The sequence below is a fragment of the Gastrolobium bilobum genome, unplaced genomic scaffold (genome assembly GCF_033153095.1).
Source record: "Gastrolobium bilobum isolate Gb01-03AN ecotype WA unplaced genomic scaffold, APGP_CSIRO_Gbil_v1 utg8637, whole genome shotgun sequence".
Classification (NCBI taxonomy): Eukaryota; Viridiplantae; Streptophyta; class Magnoliopsida; order Fabales; family Fabaceae; genus Gastrolobium; species Gastrolobium bilobum.
Window position 1 is genome coordinate 462,309 of NW_026898325.1, and position 22,907 is coordinate 485,215.

Here is a 22,907-nt window from a genome sequence, read left to right on the forward strand (position 1 = left end):
CATATTCATTTTCAACGCTATTATATCATAATCTTGAGAGGAGAGAAAAGAGATGAAGATTAATTGAAATTCTTATCAAATAATATTGAGAAGAAATATATAGAATGGGCTTTGGTTTCGTATAGGATTAAATTTTTGTTTCCTACAAAAGAAATGACAAGTTAAATAATAGCGTTTTATTTTTCTCATGTTATTGGAGGTTAGTATCTCCTATCATAGACACATGATGTGGTGGGATCCACCACTCATTAAAAAATGAGAAAATAATTTCCCTAAATAATAATAATAAAAGTTGAAGAGGCTAGGCACTGTGTTCATTGACTTTATTTTGTCTGTAACGATTACATCAATCTTTTGCCTACAAGATGATTCTTATTTATTCCATATAGAATATGCATAAACTAATGAAAAGAATGTTTAGACACAAACTAATGAAATCTTTTCCAATGAAACAATAGGTAAACAAAATCTTCTATAGATAAATTTCTATATTGATACAAAACAAAATGAGCCTAAATTAATTTCACAAGGGCGATCACCCAAACATAGCTAATTTAATCTATATACACTCATGCAAGATTGTCAAAATAAAACAAAACCCAACACCCCAAAAAGGAAAAAAGAAAAAAAAAAAAAGAGTTATGCATTTCAGTGTTGTACAGATATGTTAAATCAACGGAATCCTCTTGTACCTCTTGATTGATAGAGTTCCAACCTACTTTTGGCTTCGGGTAACAGTGGTTCAATGGAGGGATCTTCGATCAGATGTGCCTGCTTTGTGCACCATTCAAGAACTATGAGGACCTCTTCTTGGGCAAGAGTCTCGCTTTTGGGGACGTGCATTGCTATGTAACACAGAAGAGTTAACGAAGGAATTTGGACCATTTGTTCCCCGAAGTAAACTAGTTGAATTAAGTGCTTTGCACCACCTGCCTCTATGATGGCGTTGCAGTGATTCTCATGGAGATAATTGTCTGAACAAGCGAATTTGTTGAGGGCAATGGCGGCTTCCATAGAAATCTGTGCTTCTCTTTCATCAAGCAGCCTCACCAATGGGGCAACGATTCTTGTTTCAGTTGCTCTGAAAGTCCTAGCGAGGTTACCAACAGCTCTGACGCAAGGTACGAGGAGTTCAGAGTCAGCTTTCTCAATAACTTTAAGAATCTGGTCTACAACAGCCTTGGCAGCAGGTGCAGTGGGCTTGAAAGCAGTGTGTCTCAACTCTGCATGTTGTTCTGCCACAGCTGTGATTTCCATCAAGGCCATTGCTGAATAGGATTGAACATCATCAGGGCCTTTTTCCAATAGAACCGCGAAGCACAGAAGAGCCCTTGATTCAGTTATGCTATGACAGATAGTCAAGTTTCCCCTCGAGAGCTGCCACAGTGCTCTAGCTGCCATGGCCTTCATCTGTGCCTTTGTAACTGGATCTTCAAATTCCCTCCCCTTAATACTTGTCCCAGCAATTGACACATGCGGATTCCCATTCACATGGTGCTGCTTCTTTGCATTGTTGTTGTTGTTGGGGTTTCCCTTATTATTAGCATTCATGGCTAATGTGTTAGTCACCAAATTGTGCATCTGGTTAGAGGATTGATTCACCATCGGGTGAGAAATCTGCTTATTATTATTATTATTATTATCATCTTCTTCTTGTACAATTTTCTTATCATCATCGGGATTGGTTGTATTACTGGCCATCAAAACCGAATGGATAGACATCTTTTGTTTAGTGGCAATGGAGTACTTACTGTGCTCTTGAATGGTTTCAAATGCAAGATGGCTGACGAGCAAGCGTATGGCATTGTTCTGGGAGAAGTGATCCTGACATTTGGGATGATGTGCGGCCAACTCTGAAATAGCCCATGCCACCACCGTCTGAACCTTCATGTGACCGTCTTTGAGGATTTTCGCAAACACAGAGCAAACCCCTGCATTCACAATGTGTTCCACGCTTTCGGGATCTTTCCCAAGCAACCCAATAGCCCTTGCAGCATTTTCCTGACCATCCATTCGACCTTCTTTCAACAATTTCAGAAGTGGGGGAACTCCACCTTCCTCGATAATCAATTTTCCATAGCGGTCGTTGTCACGAGCAAGAGAAACCAATGAAGCAGCAGCGTCCGAACGTTCCTCTATGGAACAGCCTGAAAGCAAAATGGCAACCTGTTCCCAAATAAGGCAGAGAATAGGTTCGTTGGCAGCAATTGGTGGAAGACCCAAATACTCATCGTCTCGTTCATCAGCGGAAGCGGAGACTCGAAGGAGCCATTGGACATCTCCAATGGAATTCTCAAGCTGCACGGAGGTCTTGCGAAACGCAGTGGCGGGGATGATTGTGAAGAGTCGTTTGATGACGCTATTTGTGCGACATTTGGTGACGAGTGCAAGTGCTTTGTCGAGGACTTGTTCGGTGTCATCTATGATGCGCCTCGTGGGACGTTCGTACAAGTCATTGCTGTTCCTTGCGGCTTGACGGAGGAGACCTGCTAGCTTCTCTGTTTTGGCCTTCAACTCAAGACATTCCTGCCTGAAATTCTGAACGTCTTCCGACATCTTCGATACCTGGTCAGCCATCTGTATCGGGCCGGCCAGGATCTCCTTCACGATGCTCGACATGTTTGTCCCTCCCTTATGCCACTCTCCCACCACGCCTTATTAATTATATATGTTTCCACTCGTACGTGTCTTCTTTTTCTTTTCAGTCTCGCAACGTTGTTTGTCTTCGAAACTCGTACCTTAAACCTATTATTAACTTATGGATGTAATGGTGGGTCATGGGGTTTCTGCCTTTGAGAGGAGGAGGCACTGGCGGTGATGGTGGCGCCGCCGGTGGTCAGTGAAGGAAACAATGGGAATGGTCCAACGGGTTTTTCTCCAAATTTTGTGTAAAGACTAACCATAATTGTTTGGGTTACTTATAGTGGTGGGCAATTGGTTGGTCTAAACTCAGCGCGGATGTTACAACTTCTCCGCAACCAACAACCCATGGATTTAGCGACTGATCACCACGCTCTCATCCTACGGCTTGAGATACTTCTTGCTCTCGTAGAACGTGCTTGATTCTCGGTGCGATGAGGAAACAGATGACACGCTCCATGGATAGGCGAGTGATGCTAACTTTTAGCCTATGAGCTTCCGGCTTGTTACACGCTGAGAGAGAGAGAGAGAGAGAGGGCGCATCGCGATCAATTAAATAATCCAAGCATTTATATCAATCATGAGCAATAAACGAAATTAAATCATTGGCACCGGTTAAATCATTGACGGTTATGAATTTGAAAAGATATATAATTATTTATTCTATGGTGTGTTGAATGAATGTTTCATGATTGAATCAAAAATTAAAAACTGAGTTATTGTTTGAGAATGGTGCTAACTAAATATACGAAATTTATCTGATACTTTCCTTAATTTGATTAGCTCAAACAAAAAATCAAATCAACATTTGTGTTTTTAAAAGAATATATATTTTCAAAAATTTATTTAATATTTTTTTATAAAAATTATAAAAACCATTTTGTATTTTTAATAAGTTAAAAATAATAGTTTTTGAAAATTGTTTTAAAGAAAATTATGTCATAAAATTATTTTTTTATTGTTTATCTTAAATAACATGATAACAAATTATGTAGTGAAAGTAAGGACCTACCGAAATTGGAACCCAATACCATGATAATGCAGTAAAGGATTTATTTTTTTATTTTTTTTGGGGAAAACAATGAAGTAAAGAATTTAAATCAAAGATTTATAAAAAAAAATAGTCATTATTTTTACGGAAATAACGTTAAATATTCGTTAACTCTTTTGTGAATTAATCATTCTTACTACTTTATTTCATATAACAATTATATTTGAATTTTTTAAACATTTAAGCTATTTTATCATGACTGTGTAACTTTATTCGTGAGTTTATTGCATAATTAATTTTTTTTATAATTTATTGTTGAAAAGATTATTTCAAGACCTTTACAACTTATATGGTCTGAATTAGACTAAAGTGAAGCTTATAAAGCCATCAGAATCTATCAATTAGGGACATATTTATCATGCTGCCATACTAAAGTCAACTTAATAAGATAACTGTAAGATTGAGGCTCAAAGCTCATATATGATCATTTTTTTTCCAATTTACCTATGCTCATAACTCAAATATTGATTTGAGTATCGGAGGCTGGCAAATACTCATCTCACTTGTTTTAGATGAAACACATTCAACGGCATTAAAACTATCATTCCGTAGATATCCTTGTGTAGCAAAGGAGCTGATCCATTCACAGCAACTTATCAAACTGTCAATATTGAACTAAATACAACTGTGTGTTGTTAAACCCAATTCCCTATATAGACCAATTAAGAACCAAATCAATTCAATTAAGATAGGGTTAGTTTAGTTAGAATTCTCTAATTAAACAAAAAAAATTGTTAGATTTTTTTAAGTTTTTATTTTTATTCATTATCTTCTTTTTAATACAAAATTTTAAAATTTTCATGTTCCGAAACAATAATTAAATCAAATCAAAATGTTATATTATATTTCCAAAACATTTAACTCTTTATATTCTCTAATCTCTTTATTCAAAAAAGATATGACAAAATTAGATGGTAAATATGACCAAAGACACTTGCTAATAATTTGAACATTAAATGAGGGTGTTCTGGTGAATGAATGGGAAAGATGTAATTTGTAAAGTTAAAAAACGTACAACTTTAAAAGCTTGAAAATAATAATAAAAAGTTTAATGTGATATAATTGTTCGAAGCTCGGATTGAAATACCATGAATCTAATAATTGATTTGCGTTTAATTAATACACCATTTACTGTCTGAATCAATTTAAATAGTTAAATTTCAATTATAAGACTTATTAAGATGACGCGATGAACGCCCGTACTTACAGTGAAAACGGTTTACATATTCTCAACATGCACGTGAGCCATTAATCTTTTTAAAAAAAATAAGAAAGAGAAATTTGAGAAAAAGGAACAAACGATATTGATAATAGCTTGTATATAGGGTTGGCAATAGGGCCGGCAAAATGAGCTGAGCCCGTCGGGCTGGCCCGCCCCGCCTGCCAAATGGGGCGGGCTGGGTTGAGTTTTTCAACCCACCAGCCCGCCAAACCCGCCAGCCCATATGGGTCAGCCCGCCAAGTCTTTTTTTTTTTTTTTAGGTTACCCAATTGTTATGTAGCTCCGTATCTTAGATTTCTCTGCATGCAAGTGGCTTTTTTGAATTGTTGTGGACTGCTCATACAACACTTTGTTACTTGTTTTGTTACTCTATTTTATCATGATATGATTTTATTTTTTTATTATTATTTTTGGATTGAAAGATGTATATTTATATGCAGATTATTAAACACTGATATTCTTGGTTTCATAAGCACATTAGGATTTTATGCAGATTTTTGTATGCTTTTATGCAGATTTTTTTATGTGATTTTATGCAGAATTTAATTTTTTGTATTTTATTTTTATATTTTTTATTATTAGGCGGGCTGGCCCGTAGCCCGCCAGCCCACTCATAAAACGGGCCGGGTTACTCAATTCAACACATTTTGTCAAAACGGGCCGGGGCGGGCCAACCCATTTTAGGCGGGCTAGTGGTGGGCTGGGGCGGGCTGGCCCATATTTCCAGCCCTAGTTGGCAATGGCCCGACCCGATCTAACTCGCATTCAACCCAAAAAAAAAACGAGTTAGAAAACCCAACCCGACCCGAGTCGGGTTAGGGTTGACTAAAAAATATGGCTCGTGAATTGGCTTGAAAAAATAGCTCGCGAGTTGGCTCGAAAATTGACTCGCGAGTTGGCTCATTTTCAGTCTATTTAAATGACCATGTAGTATTAATGTACCAGCTATGTGACTTCCATTAGCTTAAAAAGGGTTACAAAATGAGAAATAAAAGTAAAATATTTTAGTTTCGAATTTTCTTCACAACAAATTTGCATCAACATCCAGAAACAATCAGAACCACTTGCTACAAAGTGGGTAAGATATTTGAACCAAACAGAGCCAACACAACCTAACAATATAAAAATGGTAGGGATATGAGAAGATTAGGGACTTAGGTTTAGATAAGGAAGAAAAATGATGACAACATGTGTGGGTTTTGTCCATTTTTTATATTATATTTTGTATTTTTGATTTAAAAAAAAAAACTCAACCTGCGAGAATGAAAAATAAAAGCAAAATATTTTAGTTTCGAATTTTCTTCACAACAAATTTGCATCAACATCTAGAAACAATCAGAACCACTTGCTACAAAGTGGGTAAGATATTTGAACCAAACAGAGCCGACGCAACCTAACAATATAAAAATAGTAGGGATATGAGAAGATTAGGGACTTAGGTTTAGATAAGGAAGAAAAATGATGACAACATATGTGGGTTTTGTCCATTTTTTTATATTATATTTTGTATTTTTTTATGTAAAAAAAAAAAACTCAACCCGCGAGCTGGCTCGTTTGACCCGTGGGTTGGCTCGTTTTTTCACGGGTTGAAACGAGCCGGGTTGGCAGCTCATTTTTTTCATCCCAATCCGATTTATTTTTGGAGGGTTACGAGCCAACCCTACTGGTATAACATCTATATAATCTGTAAAATATAACATCATTGATTATTATTATTATGGGAAAAATGTCTATAATTTAAAAGGACCATCTTTTTAGATTAATGTAGTGTTTTTTTTTAATTTTAAATTATAAACTTTTCCCTCCACCCTCTATTCTTCATAGTTTGTTCTTTTATCTCTCTTAAAATGATATAAGTGTGTGTCTTTTTAAATGACACACATTTTTCCCTATTATTATTATTATTATTATTATTATTTAATGATCTCTTAAGGTTTCCAGTTTATTTTTCCCTATTATTATTATTATTTTTTAATGATCTCTTAAGGTTTCCAGTTTCAACTAATTATTCCACAAAAAGTAAATCTGCATTTTATGGGATCCGACTTATCTCAAAACTTCAAAATCTTCTTTATTTTAGGACGGGAGGTGAACCATTTCAATCCAGATAGGCGGAGAAAGAAGAAAATAAAAATAAAAAATACGAGAGTATTTGGTAGGAGAATTATTTCTACATGTGTGAAAAAGTAAGTGTGAGTTTTCTAGAATATCATGTTTGGTAGGACATTGGAGAAAATTTTTCTCGGAAAGTTATTTTCTCGGATTCTGTTTTAACCAGTGTTATTAAAACTGAACCGATCCAGTCGGGTCGACCTGGGAACCAGTAAACCGGTCATATAATCAGTCCGGTTCAAGCAACGGACGGTCATCCATCAGAACCGGTGCGACCATGCATCAAAACCGGTGACCCGGCTCGGTCCAAAAAAAAAATTCCAATTTTTTTTCAAAAAAATATCATAATAGACATATTTAAATATATTTTTTGCTTATTTACTTACCTAAGTTATGTACCTACAACACTAATATTATCTCAATTATGCACTATGTAGAAAATTTTGATTTGATTTATAGTTAGAGATGTCATTTTCTGAACCTAAAGCACCGTATCACAATCATTATATTTTTGTTTGATCCTTTATTTTATAATAATATGTGATTTATTATTTTTTATATTAAAATATTTGATTTTTTTTTGTCATTTTTGCTTAGATATTTGAGTATGTTTATAATTTTTTAATATAAATTATAAAATTACATATAATTACCGGGTTATGCGGTTGAACCAGTGATCCAGTACCTCGACTGGGTCAATGACCAGACCAGTTTTAATAATATTGATTTTAACTTTTAAGTTTATTTGCTAATCAAAATACCATCCAGAGGAGGTATTTTAAAAATTTCAAACGATGAAAAAATATGGATTAATATTTCAGAAAAAAATAACCAAACATAGTATCAGGAAAATTAACTCAATATTTTCGAATATATTTTGGCTTCTCAAATATTTTTTTGATAACATTACCGTAAAACTCATTTTTTTATCATATTCCTGAGAATCGCGATTCTCGGATAATAAAAATTTATCCTCTGACAAAACGTTCAGAAACCATTTTAGTCCATTTTATATAACACATAAGCCCATAAAATTTAATGTAAGAAGAAGAAAATAATTGTGATAAAAAACAATAAATTTCTAAAAATATTTTTCCCTGCATTTAATAGAAATGCACATATAAATTTACAATTGAATTAAAATAGCGTAATAAAAATTGTGCTAATATTATTATTATCGCTACTCTCCATATACACTCAAGTAAAATATAATTAAATATAAATACTTATTAAATGTATAAAATAATAAAAATACATTTTAACGTTCCAAGTTCGGCTGAATTGACACTATTTTTTTTTTTTTTTGAATACTACACTATTTTAAAATTTTAAACCCAATGCCCACTCACTTATTCAAAAAGGTCTATGTTGCAGACATTTTGTTCAAGATCTGTGTTTCAGGTCCATTAATGCTTTAGATTCAATATGGGTTTTAGATTTGGGCCGGGCCTAACTGCCCATCTACTGCGCATTCACTCCGTTCGAGATCGCTATCATTAGTTAGATATATAAAACCAAACAATACACAACTATAATCTATCATTAAAAGGGAGTAAACTTTCACAAAACTCACTTATTCTGAATTAAAAATGCAAAAGTCTTTGATTAGATTAAATGTTTATTGATTGATAGTTATGTATAAAGATTCGCGAACACGAAAATCTGGAACCCAAATATATTTCCCAACTCAAAAAGAGCGGCAATACTCAAGAAAAAAAGAAGAGAAAATCATAGCAACACCTCTTCTTATATATCTTTATAAAGCTCTGACTAAGCTCAAGAAGTGGTGTTCCTCATATCTCTACCCACGTCCCACATCTTAAGGATTTTAATCTTCATTTATAGACACCCATACGAAGGAGCACTTACATAAAAAGCAAGAAAGAGTTACAGGGATTATGTGTAAAGAACCTTGAGATACATCACCCCAAAAGCTAGCTTAAAGGGTGAGAGTGTCCAAGGCCTTATAAACTCCACATTAGTTGTACATACAATTAATGTGAGACTATATATCTCAACACGCCCCCTCACACGAGAGCCCATTGAGCTTGAAGAGTGGACAATGCAACATACCCAACCTACCTGTGCTAAGAAACGCCACAAGAGAAAGTGGAGGGCGGCGAAGCTCTCATACCATAATAATTTGGTATCGAATTGACTTTCATTTGAATCAATTGAGTTGCCTTTATAGGCATTACAATAGCTGAGCAAGGATTGTAACAGTCATCAAGTCCAATATCCTTGCTAACATTATGGAAAGACAAGCTGGAGTTATACACACCCATTCATAATCTTGTAAGTGATTTTCTTGACAAACTCATGCTGAAGAAGGGGATGTCAGTTCAATATTCTAGCTGATTCTATATTGGAGAATGAGTTGGCACTTAATAAAGCTCCATATTCTGAGCCAGTGACACGATGGATCAAGTTACCACGTAATCTTTGATAGATTACGCTTTCATTTTTCAGTATGCTTATCTTTGTTAGCTTGAAATATGATTTTTATTATGATATTTTACATCGATATCTCACTGTTTATTTTAACTTGCAGGTTTTCATCTACATCTATTCGAATGGTACAGGGAGCCCAGCCATTAATGAGACTTCTCATTTAACACTAGAATTTCATTTTCTTTGCAAAAGATTATGTTAAGAGACAGACAACATCTCACTTTGTCTATATTTAACTAAGGTGGCACTTATAACTCACAATTGAATTTCATTTCCAACACCCTCTTCATGCACTCTAACTTTGAATCCTAGTGCATTAGTATCCACCTTTGGTACGGAGATGCATTGGTTGTGTTACTATAGCAACGCCCTAGTTAGTGTGGTTGAATTGAATACATTTCTCCAGCTGTGCGTGTCTACACTCATTCATATTTCATGGTATCCAACGTGCATGAACCATTAAGCGAATGCAATAACAAAGTTAAGGCAATGGGACATCGTGTATTTTGATATTAAAATTTATAATCAAATCAATACACGTTCACAAACCAACAAATAAAAAACACAATAGCAGACTCTTGGACATTATCAACTATATAATAAACAGATAAACAAATGTAGAAAACAGAATCAATGAACAAGAATAAACATAAAACAGAACAAGATTTACATAGGTTTAAAAAACATACATAATTTTCAGACTTTCCCTTCAATCCTTGCATGAGTGAGTCCAACGCATGCATCAACAAAATCCTTGTCTATAAAATCTGTAGAAAACACCTGAATTCTATCTGCATAGCCCTTTGCGAAGCACTGAGTGATGAAGAGCCTAGCATAGCCACGAATGCGTCCCGTGACGGGTTTGACACACAGAACTGGGTTATCTGCCACAGGGGTAACCGTGTTCTCCACCCTGTAGAAGTATTTTCTTGACGTAACCGGTGGCTGCTCGCTCAAATGCTTCAAATTGCCATCGAACTTGGTTGATGGCAAATCTGTGTTGATCCAATTATCCTTCAGAAACCCTGCACTCCACAGGGGACTCCCTGCCTTAGGCTGTGGCGATTTTCTTGGCTTCCAAACACATATAATTCTCTTTGGTAACAACTCTGCAATGGTCTTTCCAAAAACGTGATCATCTTGGTGAATCAAGAACTCACCCAATTGATCCTCCAAGTACTTATCAAATTCAGGTGGATCCTCGTGACCAAACTCTGTTCGGATCTCAAGGATTATGATCTCAGATTGTGTTTCTTTCAAGAACTTCTTGACATCATTGATGACAACATCGATGCTGTAAGTGACGAGAATTCCATGGCACACACGGCGATCTTCCTGTACACGAATGTCAAGAACACGTGCGCCCCTCACAAGTTGGTGATAGATGGACAAGGATTGGCATTGAGCGAAAGGGCGAGTGACAAGTGGGATGCCAATCTTGTTGGTTGCAGAATCATGGGTTCCAGGCCAAACAATCTGATTGATGTGAACTTTCTCTGGGTTGAGATCAGACATCCAGTTTTTCCTGTCTGAGGGATGGTATTCAGAGCCAGGGTAGTCTTCCCCTGAGCTTTTAAGATCAAATAGAGTTTTCTTCTGGGTGTGGATTGCTTTTCTTCTTTCAACCTGTTTAGAGACCTGAGAACCCATCTTCAGTGTCAACTGTCAAAGAGAAGAAATTAGTTAGATGACCAAGAAGACAAGTTCCTAGTTCCTCCCCTTCTGCCCCTTTTGTTGTTGCAGCTGGTCTTGGCTGTTGAAAAATTAAAGGGTTTTAATGTTTCTACAATGTTTAACTATTTTATTTTTTGTCTTTTTACTTATGTTATCAATCATCACCTGATTAATTATATAAGTTTAAGAATACTTATAAAAATTACTTTGTACTATACAGCACTACTAATTATTTCCATTTTAAAAAAACCGGATAAAAAACCATGGGAATGTAAAAATAGATGATCTTTTTTTGTCTTAACCAATGGGTAATAGGGTTGCTGAACTGGACAAATGTGAAATTATGATATGATGACTGGTGTTTTTCTCCACTCAATTTTGCTTCGTTTATCTCGAAGGATTTTGATTTGGTATGGGAAGGGCCCCTCTCTTAATTGTCTTTTATGATTGGGGGTGCTACCACTCTCATTAGTCATTATTGGTGGGGAGTCATAATTGATGTTTATCTTTGGTTGGCCACTTGTTTGGCTGTCCAAACTTGTCCTAATCTTTGTTTTGGTTTATTCTCACTTAGCTTTCTTGTACTAGTTATGTTGAATTGTTAAAATACCTTTGCTCGCATATATAAACCCAATGAAGAAATTTCTTCAGAAAAATAGATATAGTTAGGCTAATCTCGACCTCTTTACTCAGCCTGAAATCGAGTGAATGAGAAGGAAGATAAATCAATTAACTAAACTAATTAGGTATAGCACTTAAGGGGGATCTCGGTGGGTCTTGACTCTTAATATTTACTTTTTTCAGGTTGTTTTCTACCACCCGATTCAGGAACGAAGTGTGTAGGATTTTAATTTGTTGGAGATTACTTGAAATCCATTACGCTTTCAACCTTTAAAGGCAGTTTGTTTTGTCAAAAAAGAAAATGCCTTTGCTTAGTAGACATGGATCTTATTTTTCTGCATATATAATTGCAAAATACTTATCACCATCCCAGCTGCCAAGGCTATATTATATATATATCATTCGACCAATGTTTGCATTTTATAAGCCAGATATAACAGAAAGCCAGGATAAAATGTATATACATATAAAAAGCATTAACCCTCTTTTAGATCACATATAAAAATAGTGACATTAGTAATGACCCATGTGACGAACAACATACCAAGTTTGTGTACGTAAAGAATGAGTGAATAGCGACCCATTACATTGCCTTGTTCATGCTTCTGTGTGTTTGTGGTGAAAATTCCAGAATTTTACCTGTAAAAAACATTAGCAATTTAATTACCTAGATCCAAACAGGAACGAAACCAAAAGCAGTAATGGAAATGAGAGTATCAAAATTAAGAAGATTGCAAAACGTAAGGACGCCAAAGTGGTTTTGTTCTTTCTTAAAACAAAAAATCCGAACCGATAGCTGAAAGAATGGTCTCTCTCTCTCTCTCTCTCTCTCCTTATACCCAAGCCCAACCAAATGGTCACAGTATCCAAATTGTTCTCGCCACTATTTGGGCTTTCTTGAAACAAAGACTTGTTATGACGCCGATACAATAATGTGAAGTGAAGTCCTTCTTTCAATTACTTCTAAACTAAATAATGATATGAATATTTTGTAATTAGGAATGTAACACAAAGCAAATAGATTAGACTAGGCCTAAGTTTTTTTTACATAAATACGATCTATTTAAGTCAAAGTCTAACCTAATCTATTTAGGTACCTACTTGTAAGCAGAGCCCTTTTCATGCAAAACTATTATATCTCTTGATAGTAACAAATTGATGACTCCATTAAATTCTTTTTTATTGAATTTCTCATTTCAACTTGGCCACGCGAGGTCATGGTTGCGGTTAGTAGTTAATGTATGGGAGTTTCACTTCAGCTGCTTCTCCTGTTAAGTGTTGGAGAATTCTGGGCTAACGTTGGTCCATATTCTTTGGTCTTGTTACAATTTACAAGGGGTTACTAGTGCTGCTGTTGTTTTTACTCTTGGGCTTTTTGGCCTCGTTAAGCAAAGGGAATTTTTTTTTATAAATAAAGAGAATGGTGAGAATGGTTACAATTTTGTGTTTGTAAAACATGATGTATTATGTATAAAGGCATTAATGGAAGGGATTGATAATTCTCATATGATAATAAAAATTCTACACATATATAAAAATATATGGGTCATGAGAAATCATATGACGAAAAAGAGAAAAAGAAGAAGAAGTCGTATACACTTTTATGAATGTAAAATAGATAAATTTATGTCTAATAATAAACACATTATATATATAAAGGCATTAATTGAATGTCCGTTAGCAAGATCAACATCGTCCACCGAATTTGTAATATCATAGCTCAGCATCCCAGGGACGGTTGAGATCTACCTTGCAACGTGAAACGCACAGTCTTTGGCGTGCTTGTATTACTACAATAAAAAAAACAAAAAAAAACAGGTAACCTTTTCTTAAGCTTTTGGTCCATTTCAGTCAGCATAATTAGCGCATTTTCGCCGATGATGCCTATGCAAAATTCTCTACCGTCTGATCCAAACCCCTCACGCATCTCTACCCGTTGATCTATCTCTTATCCTGAATTCAATTGCTCGAACTGAAGCAAAGTTCATCTCTCCCATTACAGTTTCACCCAACCGAGACGCACTGAGTCTGAGACACCGTTTCCTCTCTCTACTGGGCATAAACAGGTTCGCATTCTTGCTGTTATTCTCTGTGAAATTAATTCAATGCTCCTTTTTCGTTTTTCTTGATTATGCTAAACCCTAATAGAAACCACACACGCGAGCACCCTAGGGATCTGGTTCTCATGTACCCTTCTGTTTGTTAATTACTATGCCGCATAAAAATCGTTATTTTATTTTTCAAATTAAATCTTATTGGGTCCTCAATTCGTAACGTATACTTTTTGTTGGGTTACGATTTTAATTGATTATTGAGACTTGTGTTGTGTCTAATCATCTGAAGGTTTCCGTGCTTCCTTCCCCAACCCCACTTATCGTTTTAATGGGTTTCTCATATTCTGATTATTTTTGGCAAATTTAGGGTTTCGAAGCGACGTTGAAGGTTTGTGATGGACAATGAGGTTGAGGTTTTCGATGGTTATGGTGAGGGACAGAGGAAGAGAGTGGACGTCGGGGTGCCCGAGGAGAGCATGGTCCGGTCTGATAAGCTGAAGGATTTGGAAGGTGAGGAGGTTTTTGAGGAGGCAATAGACCCACAAGAGCATTTCCGTTATCAGGAGGATGATGTTATTGGTAAGGGCAACGATGCTGCCACAGTTAGTGCTTTGCCTTCGACTTTGGTTCATGAAACCCCTGATACTGCAGAGGAGCCGGATAACTTTGAGGAGGCAATTGGGGTTGCTGATGAGTCGTCCGGCAAGCACCCGGAGGAGGAGGTTGAAGTAATTGCTAACCAGGAGGTGGATAAGGATGAGCATGGGCAGCTCGGTAGCATTCATCTAGATGGAGTTGATTCTGGAGGGACCGGGGATGGAGTAGCATGTGATGAATCCTACAGTATGAGGGATGATGGGTTGGAAAGTAGTGATTGTAATGGTGTAAAGGAAGTATCTGATTTAAACACTGATGGAAACTTGGTATTTCTGGAGAACAGAGACGGGGTGGATGTAAACTCCAGTTTATCAAGTGAGAAGGCTGAAAATGAGGATCCTGAATACGTAACCCCTAGACAAAATGGTGATAAAATCCTCGAAAATGGAAGCACAGACAAGGTGGATTATGTTGTTGCTGAGTCTCGTTCGGAATCTGAATTCAATGGGGAGATGCCAAACCAGGGTGCTGATTCTAGGGAGTTGAAGGAGGGTGCTTTCGAACCTGAATTCAGAGGTCACAAAACGTTGGAACAGTTGAATGCTTCAGGTGATCCTCATAGTGAAAATCAAGATGATACAGGTGAAGAAATACACGAACATTCAGCTCATAGGGATTTAGAACTTGAAGGTGAAATAATTATGGATGTGAAAAATGAGATCCTTGGCACTGATATAATCAGCGAGGATAGAAATGGTGAAGAAAGAATATCTGATAGTCAGAGTTCTAAATGCAAAGATAATAGAAATGATGAAACTAAGGATGCTAAAGCCAGATCAGATTCAGAACATCTGGAAGCAATTGGTGAAATAGGAGGTGCTTCTCCTGACCCACATGAAACTGAGGAGGAAAGGGAATTGAGACAAACTGCTGGAAGCTCATCCTGTTTGGAAAATTCTACTGCTGATGAGATACCAACTGTTCAGGGTAGTGGAGCTGATTTAAAAGAAGGAAGTACTAAGGATTATCAGTCTCAGATTTCCAATGAAAATAATCATGGACATCATGAAAACTTGTCTGTGGTTGGGGAACATGAAAAGATACTAGAGAATAATGAACAAGAGAAGGTTACCACTCAGATCGCTAAAGAACAGAACAGCGAGCGTGCTTCCTTATCTGGAAAATCCATTGCTACTGGGCCCCCTCCTGTTCGTCCTGCTGGCCTTGGACGTGCAGCCCCATTATTGGAACCAACTCCTCGGGTAGTGCAGCAGCCTCGTGTGAATGTTACTGTATCTAATGTGCAGTCCCCACAAATGGAAGACTCCTTGAATGGGGAGGCGGAGGAGTATGATGAGACTCGTGAGAAACTTCAGATGATTAGGGTGAAGTTTTTGCGGCTAGCTCATAGGCTTGGGCAGACACCCCACAATGTTGTTGTAGCACAAGTTTTGTATAGACTAGGACTGGCTGAACAACTCAGAGGGAGGAATGGGGGTCGCGTTGGTGCTTTTAGCTTTGATCGTGCAAGCGCAATGGCTGAGCAACTCGAAGCAGCAGGTCAGGAACCGCTTGATTTCTCTTGTACAATAATGGTTCTTGGAAAGACAGGTGTTGGAAAAAGTGCAACTATCAATTCTATATTTGACGAGGTTAAGTTCAATACTGATGCTTTTCATACGGGAACAAAAAAGGTTCAGGATGTTGTGGGAACAGTGCAGGGAATTAAAGTACGGGTCATTGATACACCAGGACTTCTACCTTCCTGGTCAGACCAGCGACATAATGAGAAGATCCTGCACTCTGTCAAGCAATTTATTAAAAAAACACCACCTGATATTGTGCTGTATCTTGATAGGTTAGATATGCAGAGCCGAGACTTTAGTGATATGCCACTCTTACGCACAATTACTGAGATTTTTGGACCATCCATATGGTTCAATGCTATTGTGGTTCTGACTCATGCAGCATCTGCTCCACCTGATGGCCCTAATGGTACTGCTTCCAGTTATGAGATGTTTGTTACTCAGCGCTCTCATGTCGTGCAGCAAGCCATTCGGCAAGCAGCTGGAGATATGCGTCTCATGAATCCTGTATCACTGGTGGAGAACCACTCTGCATGCAGAATAAATAGGGCTGGGCAGAGAGTGTTGCCTAATGGCCAGGTTTGGAAACCTCATCTGTTACTCCTATTTTGCATCAAAAATTCTGGCCGAAGCAAATGCTCTACTTAAGTTACAAGATAGCCCACCTGGAAAGCCTTACACAGCTCGAGCTAGAGCGCCACCATTGCCATTTCTTTTGTCATCCCTTCTGCAGTCAAGGCCGCAATTAAAGTTGCCAGAGGAGCAGTTTGGCGATGAGGACGGTCTTGATGACGACCTTGATGAATCATCAGATTCTGATGATGAAACAGAGCCTGATGACTTGCCTCCATTTAAACCATTAACAAAGGCTCAGGTGGAAAAGCTGTCTAGAGCTCAGAAGAAAGCATATTTTGATGAGATAGAGTACCGAGAAAAACTTTTTATGAAGAAACAATTGAAGGAAGACAAAAAGCAACGGAAGATGATGAAGAAAATGGCAGAATCAGCAAAAGATCTGCCAAGTGACTATAGTGAAAACGCGGAAGAAGAAAGTGGTGGTGCAGCTTCTGTTCCTGTTCCAATGCCAGATTTGGCCTTGCCTGCTTCGTTTGATTCTGATAATCCCACTCACCGGTATCGTTATCTTGATTCATCCAACCAGTGGCTTGTAAGACCTGTCCTAGAAACTCATGGGTGGGATCATGATGTGGGTTATGAAGGGTTAAATGTAGAAAGATTGTTTGTTCTTAAAGACAAGATACCCTTGTCTTTTAGTGGTCAGGTTACTAAGGATAAAAAGGATGCTAATGTTCAGATGGAAATAGCCAGTTCAGTTAAGCATGGAGAAGGGAAAGCGACTTCGTTAGGTTTTGATATGCAGACTGTTGGGAAGGATTTAGCTTATACATTACGCAGTGAAACAAAATTTTGTAATTTTAGGAGAAATAAGGCAACTGCTGGTCTCTCATTTACTGTCCTGGGTGATGCCTTGTCAGCTGGAGTTAAAGTTGAAGACAAGTTGGTTGCTAATAAACGATTCAAGTTGGTTATTGCTGGCGGTGCAATGGCAGGGCGCGGTGATGTTGCTTATGGTGGCAGTTTGGAGGCCCAATTAAGAGATAAAGATTACCCTCTAGGACAGTCGTTATCAACACTTGGGCTTTCCGTTATGGATTGGCATGGAGATCTTGCTGTTGGGTGCAATTTACAATCACAAATCCCCGTTGGGCGGCATACAAACCTTGTTGCCAGGGCCAATTTGAACAACCGAGGCGCTGGACAAATCAGCATTCGATTAAATAGTTCAGAACAGCTTCAAATTGTTATGATTGGTCTCGTCCCTCTACTTAAGAAGCTAGTTGGTTGTACTCAACAGTTGCAGTTTGGACAATGACATTGGTGTTAATGTTTGGTTACGTAAGCTGCAGTTCTTGCACGGTGGGAGGTAATTGCTTTAAGATGGCTTCCCTCGCTGGTTGCCATGAAATGAGAATGATATTAAATTGCGTTTTTATGTTTTCTATACCTAAAAATATCTATTTTTTGATTATAGTCGTTGTAGTTTCCCTTGTTAGATATTCTCGCTTGGTATTTTTGTTACTTTATGCTACTGGACTCCATGTAATGCATCTTTTTGATTTATATCTTCCTAGTTGTGTCTTGCCTTGCACACTGTCGGAAGCACTTTCTCTCTTTCGTTAATTTTTGTTGTCTCGGGGTTAGGATTTTTTTATGTACTTTTAAGGGCAGTCGAATTCGCAACTTATCTTATCGGGAAACGGTTTGGCAAATGTTACTCCTTTTTCTAATGTTGGAATTTGAATGAGTGACCTCCCAAGTCCCAACGCTCGAATTTTGGTTCGAGATTTCATTATTTTTCGCCCCTGCTGTACAGTCAATGGAAGCCCGTTTTGATACCAAAGGAATGGAAATGAGTTTTGAATGATAAAAGGGATAATCAACTGGTTTGTTTGACTCGTTTATTATTCGATTTTAGTTCATTAGGTATATTTTTGTATGGTATAGTCTTAATTTTTTTTTCCATATAGTTTAATAGTAGTATTTTTGAACTAAAATGTAATGCTTTCGTGTTTAGTTGAACAAAAAGGATTACCCCACATGATAAATCGGTAGCGTGGTGACAGCCCTCAATATGTTATATTCATTTTAGTGCATTTGTATTGTTTCGCTTCTTCTGTGAGCTAAATGCTTTGAAAATGTCTATAGGGCTATCATCATAAAATTGGATAAAAGGGCAAGAGTTTAACCTCCCTTTTAAAACACTGGATTAATTAAATAAATAATGATACTGTATACTGTCGACTTTTGGTTTCTCTGGTATTTGTTGTGCATGTGATTAAATTGTAAGTGGTGAATGTTAACTACATTACAAGGCCATGATTTGTTTCCGTCTACTTAGATTTACATGCGGAATTCTCGTAGATGTCATTGCAACTATTACAAGGCTTAGGAAGTTTGATGTGCTTTTTTGCGCGAATAATTGATCTTTTGGTGGGGTATTATCTTTTTTCCTTGGGCTCTTATGTAGAGCATGATGCAGCCTAAATAGTTGGCCGGGATATTACAAGAATTACAGGACAAAGGTGTAATGGATTGGACTTCTCTTTCGGTTTTATATGTTTGGAGTATTCAAACAAGCAGGATCTGTTCGTCTTTGTTAGTTAATAGATTATTTGAACATGGAGAATGGTAAGTTTGGTTCATTCTTGAAAGCAGGTTAAAAATAAGTGCGTATTTTTTTCTTTTGAATAAATCATTTTGTAATTGTTTAATGTTATTTTATTATAAACTAAAAAATGAATAAACAGTTTATTTTTATTCTTGTTAATAATCCTTTCACTCTAATTTTTTGCTATATGTTTTATGTTTCATCTTTTATTTTATTTTATGATATTGAGTGCTAGAGGCTAGGGTTGGCAAAACGGGCCAACCCGGCTCAACCCGTGTTCAATCCGAAAAAACCGAGCCGGGTTAGGGTTGGCTTGAAAACAAACGAGTCAGAAAACTCAACCCAGCCCGACCCGAGTCGGGTTAGGGTTGGCTCGAAAAAATAAAATAAAATTTCATGTATGCTATAATTTTTAATTTTTTTTTTCTAAATTATTAATTCATTCAATACAAAGACATTATACAGATAAGTCATAGAAAATTTTGCATTTGGACTTGGACTTATTGACAGTTGGCACCACATTCACACTGTCACACATATTATAAAAAAGATCCTTAATTCACGGTTTTGGACTTATTGGCAGTTGCAAGGTATTTTCGTTTGGGTCTTTAGAATTGAGATTTTAGGTTTTAGCTTTCCACTTTATCTTCATTAATTTTTATACTTTTAAATTAAAAAAAACATAAGTCGCGAGCTAACCGGTTTGACTCATGGGTTGGCTTAGTTTTTTTCGAGCTGAAACGAGTTGGGCTTACTCGAGTTACTAACTCATTTTTCCTAACCCAACCCGGCTCGTTTTAGTCGGGTTACGAATTTTTGCCAAGCCTACTAAAGGCCACTAACAAAGGGATTTTTTTAATATACAGCCGGTGCATAATCTTTTGGGTGCACTTTTTTCAAAAAAAAAGAAAAAATTTCTTCCATTTAAATCCTTCTTTTCTTTTCAAATTTTCCCTCCGTCATTTTTTCTTTTCATTTTATGATAAGGACTATGAAGTCTCGAATTACATAAAATGAGCTCCTAACAAAGAGCTTTTGCTTGCTTGCTTTCAAAAATAGCTAAACTCCGTCTATGTTCTCAAAACTACACGTCGAGAAAGTTCTTACCATTAGAGTCATTATACCATGAATTATGGCAAAACTATGGCCTTAGTAATATAAACAATTGCAAGAACATTAATGTTGCTCGTTTACCAATGATAATAGTAATAATGTAATGATAATTTAATGAGACGGAATACGAAAGATCACTTATTAAATGCGCTCACATATAGCATGTTCTTATTAACGTGCTTCTCTTTTTTCATGTCATATGAGATAACATCTCTTATGTTATAGATACAACAAGTGATGAGGCCTACCACTTGTTAAAAAAGAAAAAAAGAAAAGCACGAATTTCGATCTCTCACAATATAAGAAAACTATTTCCTATTGCATGAGAAAATGATTTTCCTATATGAATAGTAGTTAATTGTAATAAGCGATTTTGTGATTTATACTAACACTACATTATACTTAGCTTGTGGATAGTAGGCTTGACAAAAATGAGACAACCCATCGGGTTGACTCGTAACCCGGCTAAAATGAGCTGGGTTGGGTTAGGAAAAATGAGTTAGTAACTCGAGTCAGCCCGACTCGTTTCAGCTCCAAAAAAATCGAGCCAACCCACGGGTCAAACGGGTTGGCTCGCGGGTTATGATTTTTTTTTTAATATTAAAGTATAAAAATTAATGAAGGTAAAGTGGAAAGCTAAAACCTAAAATCCCAATTCCAAAGACCCAAACGTAAATACCCTGCAGCTAAGTCTAAAATCGTACATCAAGGACCTTTTTTATAGTATGTGTGACAGTGTGAATGTGGTGCAAACTACCAATAAGTCCAAGTCCAAATGCAAATTTTTTTATGGTTTATCTGTATAATGTCTTTGTATTGAATGAATTAATAATTTAGGAATTTTTTTAAAAAATTATAACATTAATGGAATTTTATTTTATTTTTCATTTTTTCGAGCCAACCCTAACCCGGCTCGTTTTTTTTGGGTTGAACGCGGGTTGAGCCGAGTTGGCCCGTTTTGCCAACCCTAGTGGATAGGCCCAATAAATAAAATAAGAACCTGACTTGGTGATCCAACCAAGTCAATGACTAGAGCTTGGGCTGCCAGCTGGAATATTCCTATTATTGCGATTTTAGGACAAGAAACATTTATCCTCTCGAGAATCGAGGGGGGGGGTTATAATATAAGTGATGTTGTGCCGATGAAAATCAAGAGAAGCAGCCACCACCATCATAAAAAGTATTCCTGGGGTGTTTTGTAACACCCCGTTCTAGAACCGATTTGTTAAGATTACGTATGGCATTAAGCGCAGTTACAATCACATCAATTGAATTATAATACGAATAAACTTTTTTCTTTTTTGTTAATAAATGTTTTTGTTTAAAATCAATTCCGTAATTAAAACAATTCCAATAATTGTAATCATAACTTAAACTATGTGTGGAACACTTAACGAAATTTTATTTAAACTATACGTTGCTACCATAGTGTGCCAAGTAGTCCCCTTAGACCAACAAGGCTTAAAAACTCATTTTTATTGTTATTCAACACTAATCACCTCCATTTTTTATTTACTTAAGGAATTTTATACTACTTATATGGTCTTCATCTCCCCACATGTTATAGATCACTTCGTTAGCTACGCGTGGGTTCAAACCGCGCTCAATTTGGAGCAATGTAGCTTAAGTTATGAATTTTTTAAAAAAAAGGTGTTGAATTTCACAAGGGTCTCATGCTGGTAGCGCGAAACCCGCGCTGGTAGCGCAGAAACACTGACTTTTCGCCTCTTCCCGCGCCGTAAGCGCCAATTTTGGCGCACAAGTGCCACGAATCTGGAGATTTCATCCTACATTAGTATTTTACTCATAACTTGAGTTATAAGTACCCGATTGACGTAATCTTGATCTCGTTGGAAAGCTAAGAAAAAGATCTATAACTTTCATTAAGACACAAGGGTCCAAATCTATCATATAGGATATAAAAATGGACAACAATACATAATATTCTTATATTTACATTGATTCTCAACCTCAAAAGGTTTCTTTCACATAATAGACCTTATACAACCACTTCAATACATGATTGTTGCCATTTCAAGGCTTATATGATATCCAAAGAGGCTTGAAAGTCCTTCTATCATATAAAAGAATTACATAGTAATCAGAGTTCCAGAACTTAGACTTAACAAAACACATGATTAAAACTATTTTTCTCCTTTCAACTATCAAGGATGCAAAATGACTAGGGTCATAGTCTAAGTCCCCAAAAATACATATTGTTAGTCCACTAAAATATTACTACTAAGTGTGCATCCTATACATATCTTTCTACCAAAATATAAGATGCAACCAAATATAAATACATATGAGGCACTTAAAAACAATCATACCACATGCTATCATATGGAAATCTACTCAGGCATCTTGCCTCATTCCCGACCTGCATCATCCATACTAGTACTTGAAATAGCAGTCCCCAAACGGTGTGAGATAAAACTCAATAAACTCAGGGTTCTTAGAGAATACCTCCAACCCCCATAGTTCATGTAAGAACCCGCACCGTTAATTAAGGTATTTAATTAATTAATTATGCAAAAATAAGAAATGATTCCATAATTGACCTTAATAATTATTTATGAGGCTTAATAATCATAAT

The 22,907-nt window shown here is 36.5% G+C and overlaps 3 protein-coding genes across 3 annotated transcripts; 1 reads left to right on the plus strand and 2 right to left on the minus strand.

Annotated features, from left to right (window-relative positions):
• Positions 1-672: 672 nt before the first annotated feature.
• LOC133314923 (uncharacterized) lies at positions 673-2,619 on the minus strand. The gene has a single exon (XM_061516469.1). The coding sequence runs from the start codon at positions 2,617-2,619 to the stop codon at positions 673-675; it is 1,947 nt and encodes a 648-aa protein (XP_061372453.1).
• Positions 2,620-9,993: 7,374 nt separating this feature from the next.
• On the minus strand, positions 9,994-11,252 carry LOC133314931 (uncharacterized). Its single transcript, XM_061516482.1, has one exon. It carries the CDS (start codon positions 11,124-11,126, stop codon positions 10,173-10,175), a length of 954 nt encoding a protein of 317 aa, XP_061372466.1. The 5' UTR covers positions 11,127-11,252; the 3' UTR covers positions 9,994-10,172.
• Positions 11,253-13,685: 2,433 nt separating this feature from the next.
• On the plus strand, positions 13,686-18,302 carry LOC133314913 (translocase of chloroplast 120, chloroplastic-like). Its single transcript, XM_061516460.1, is given in 3 exon segments — positions 13,686-13,837; positions 14,193-16,613; positions 16,615-18,302. Coding segments are annotated over 2 exon segments (3,681 nt in total). The 5' UTR covers positions 13,686-13,837; positions 14,193-14,220; the 3' UTR covers positions 17,903-18,302.
• The last annotated feature ends 4,605 nt before the right edge of the window (positions 18,303-22,907 follow it).

What these genes read in the sequence shown, in the direction of transcription:
- LOC133314931 (XM_061516482.1), bottom strand. Translation starts at nt 11,126, where the DNA reads ATGGGTTCTCAGGTCTCTAAACAGGTTGAAAGAAGAAAAGCAATCCAC.
- LOC133314923 (XM_061516469.1), bottom strand. Translation starts at nt 2,619, where the DNA reads ATGTCGAGCATCGTGAAGGAGATCCTGGCCGGCCCGATACAGATGGCT.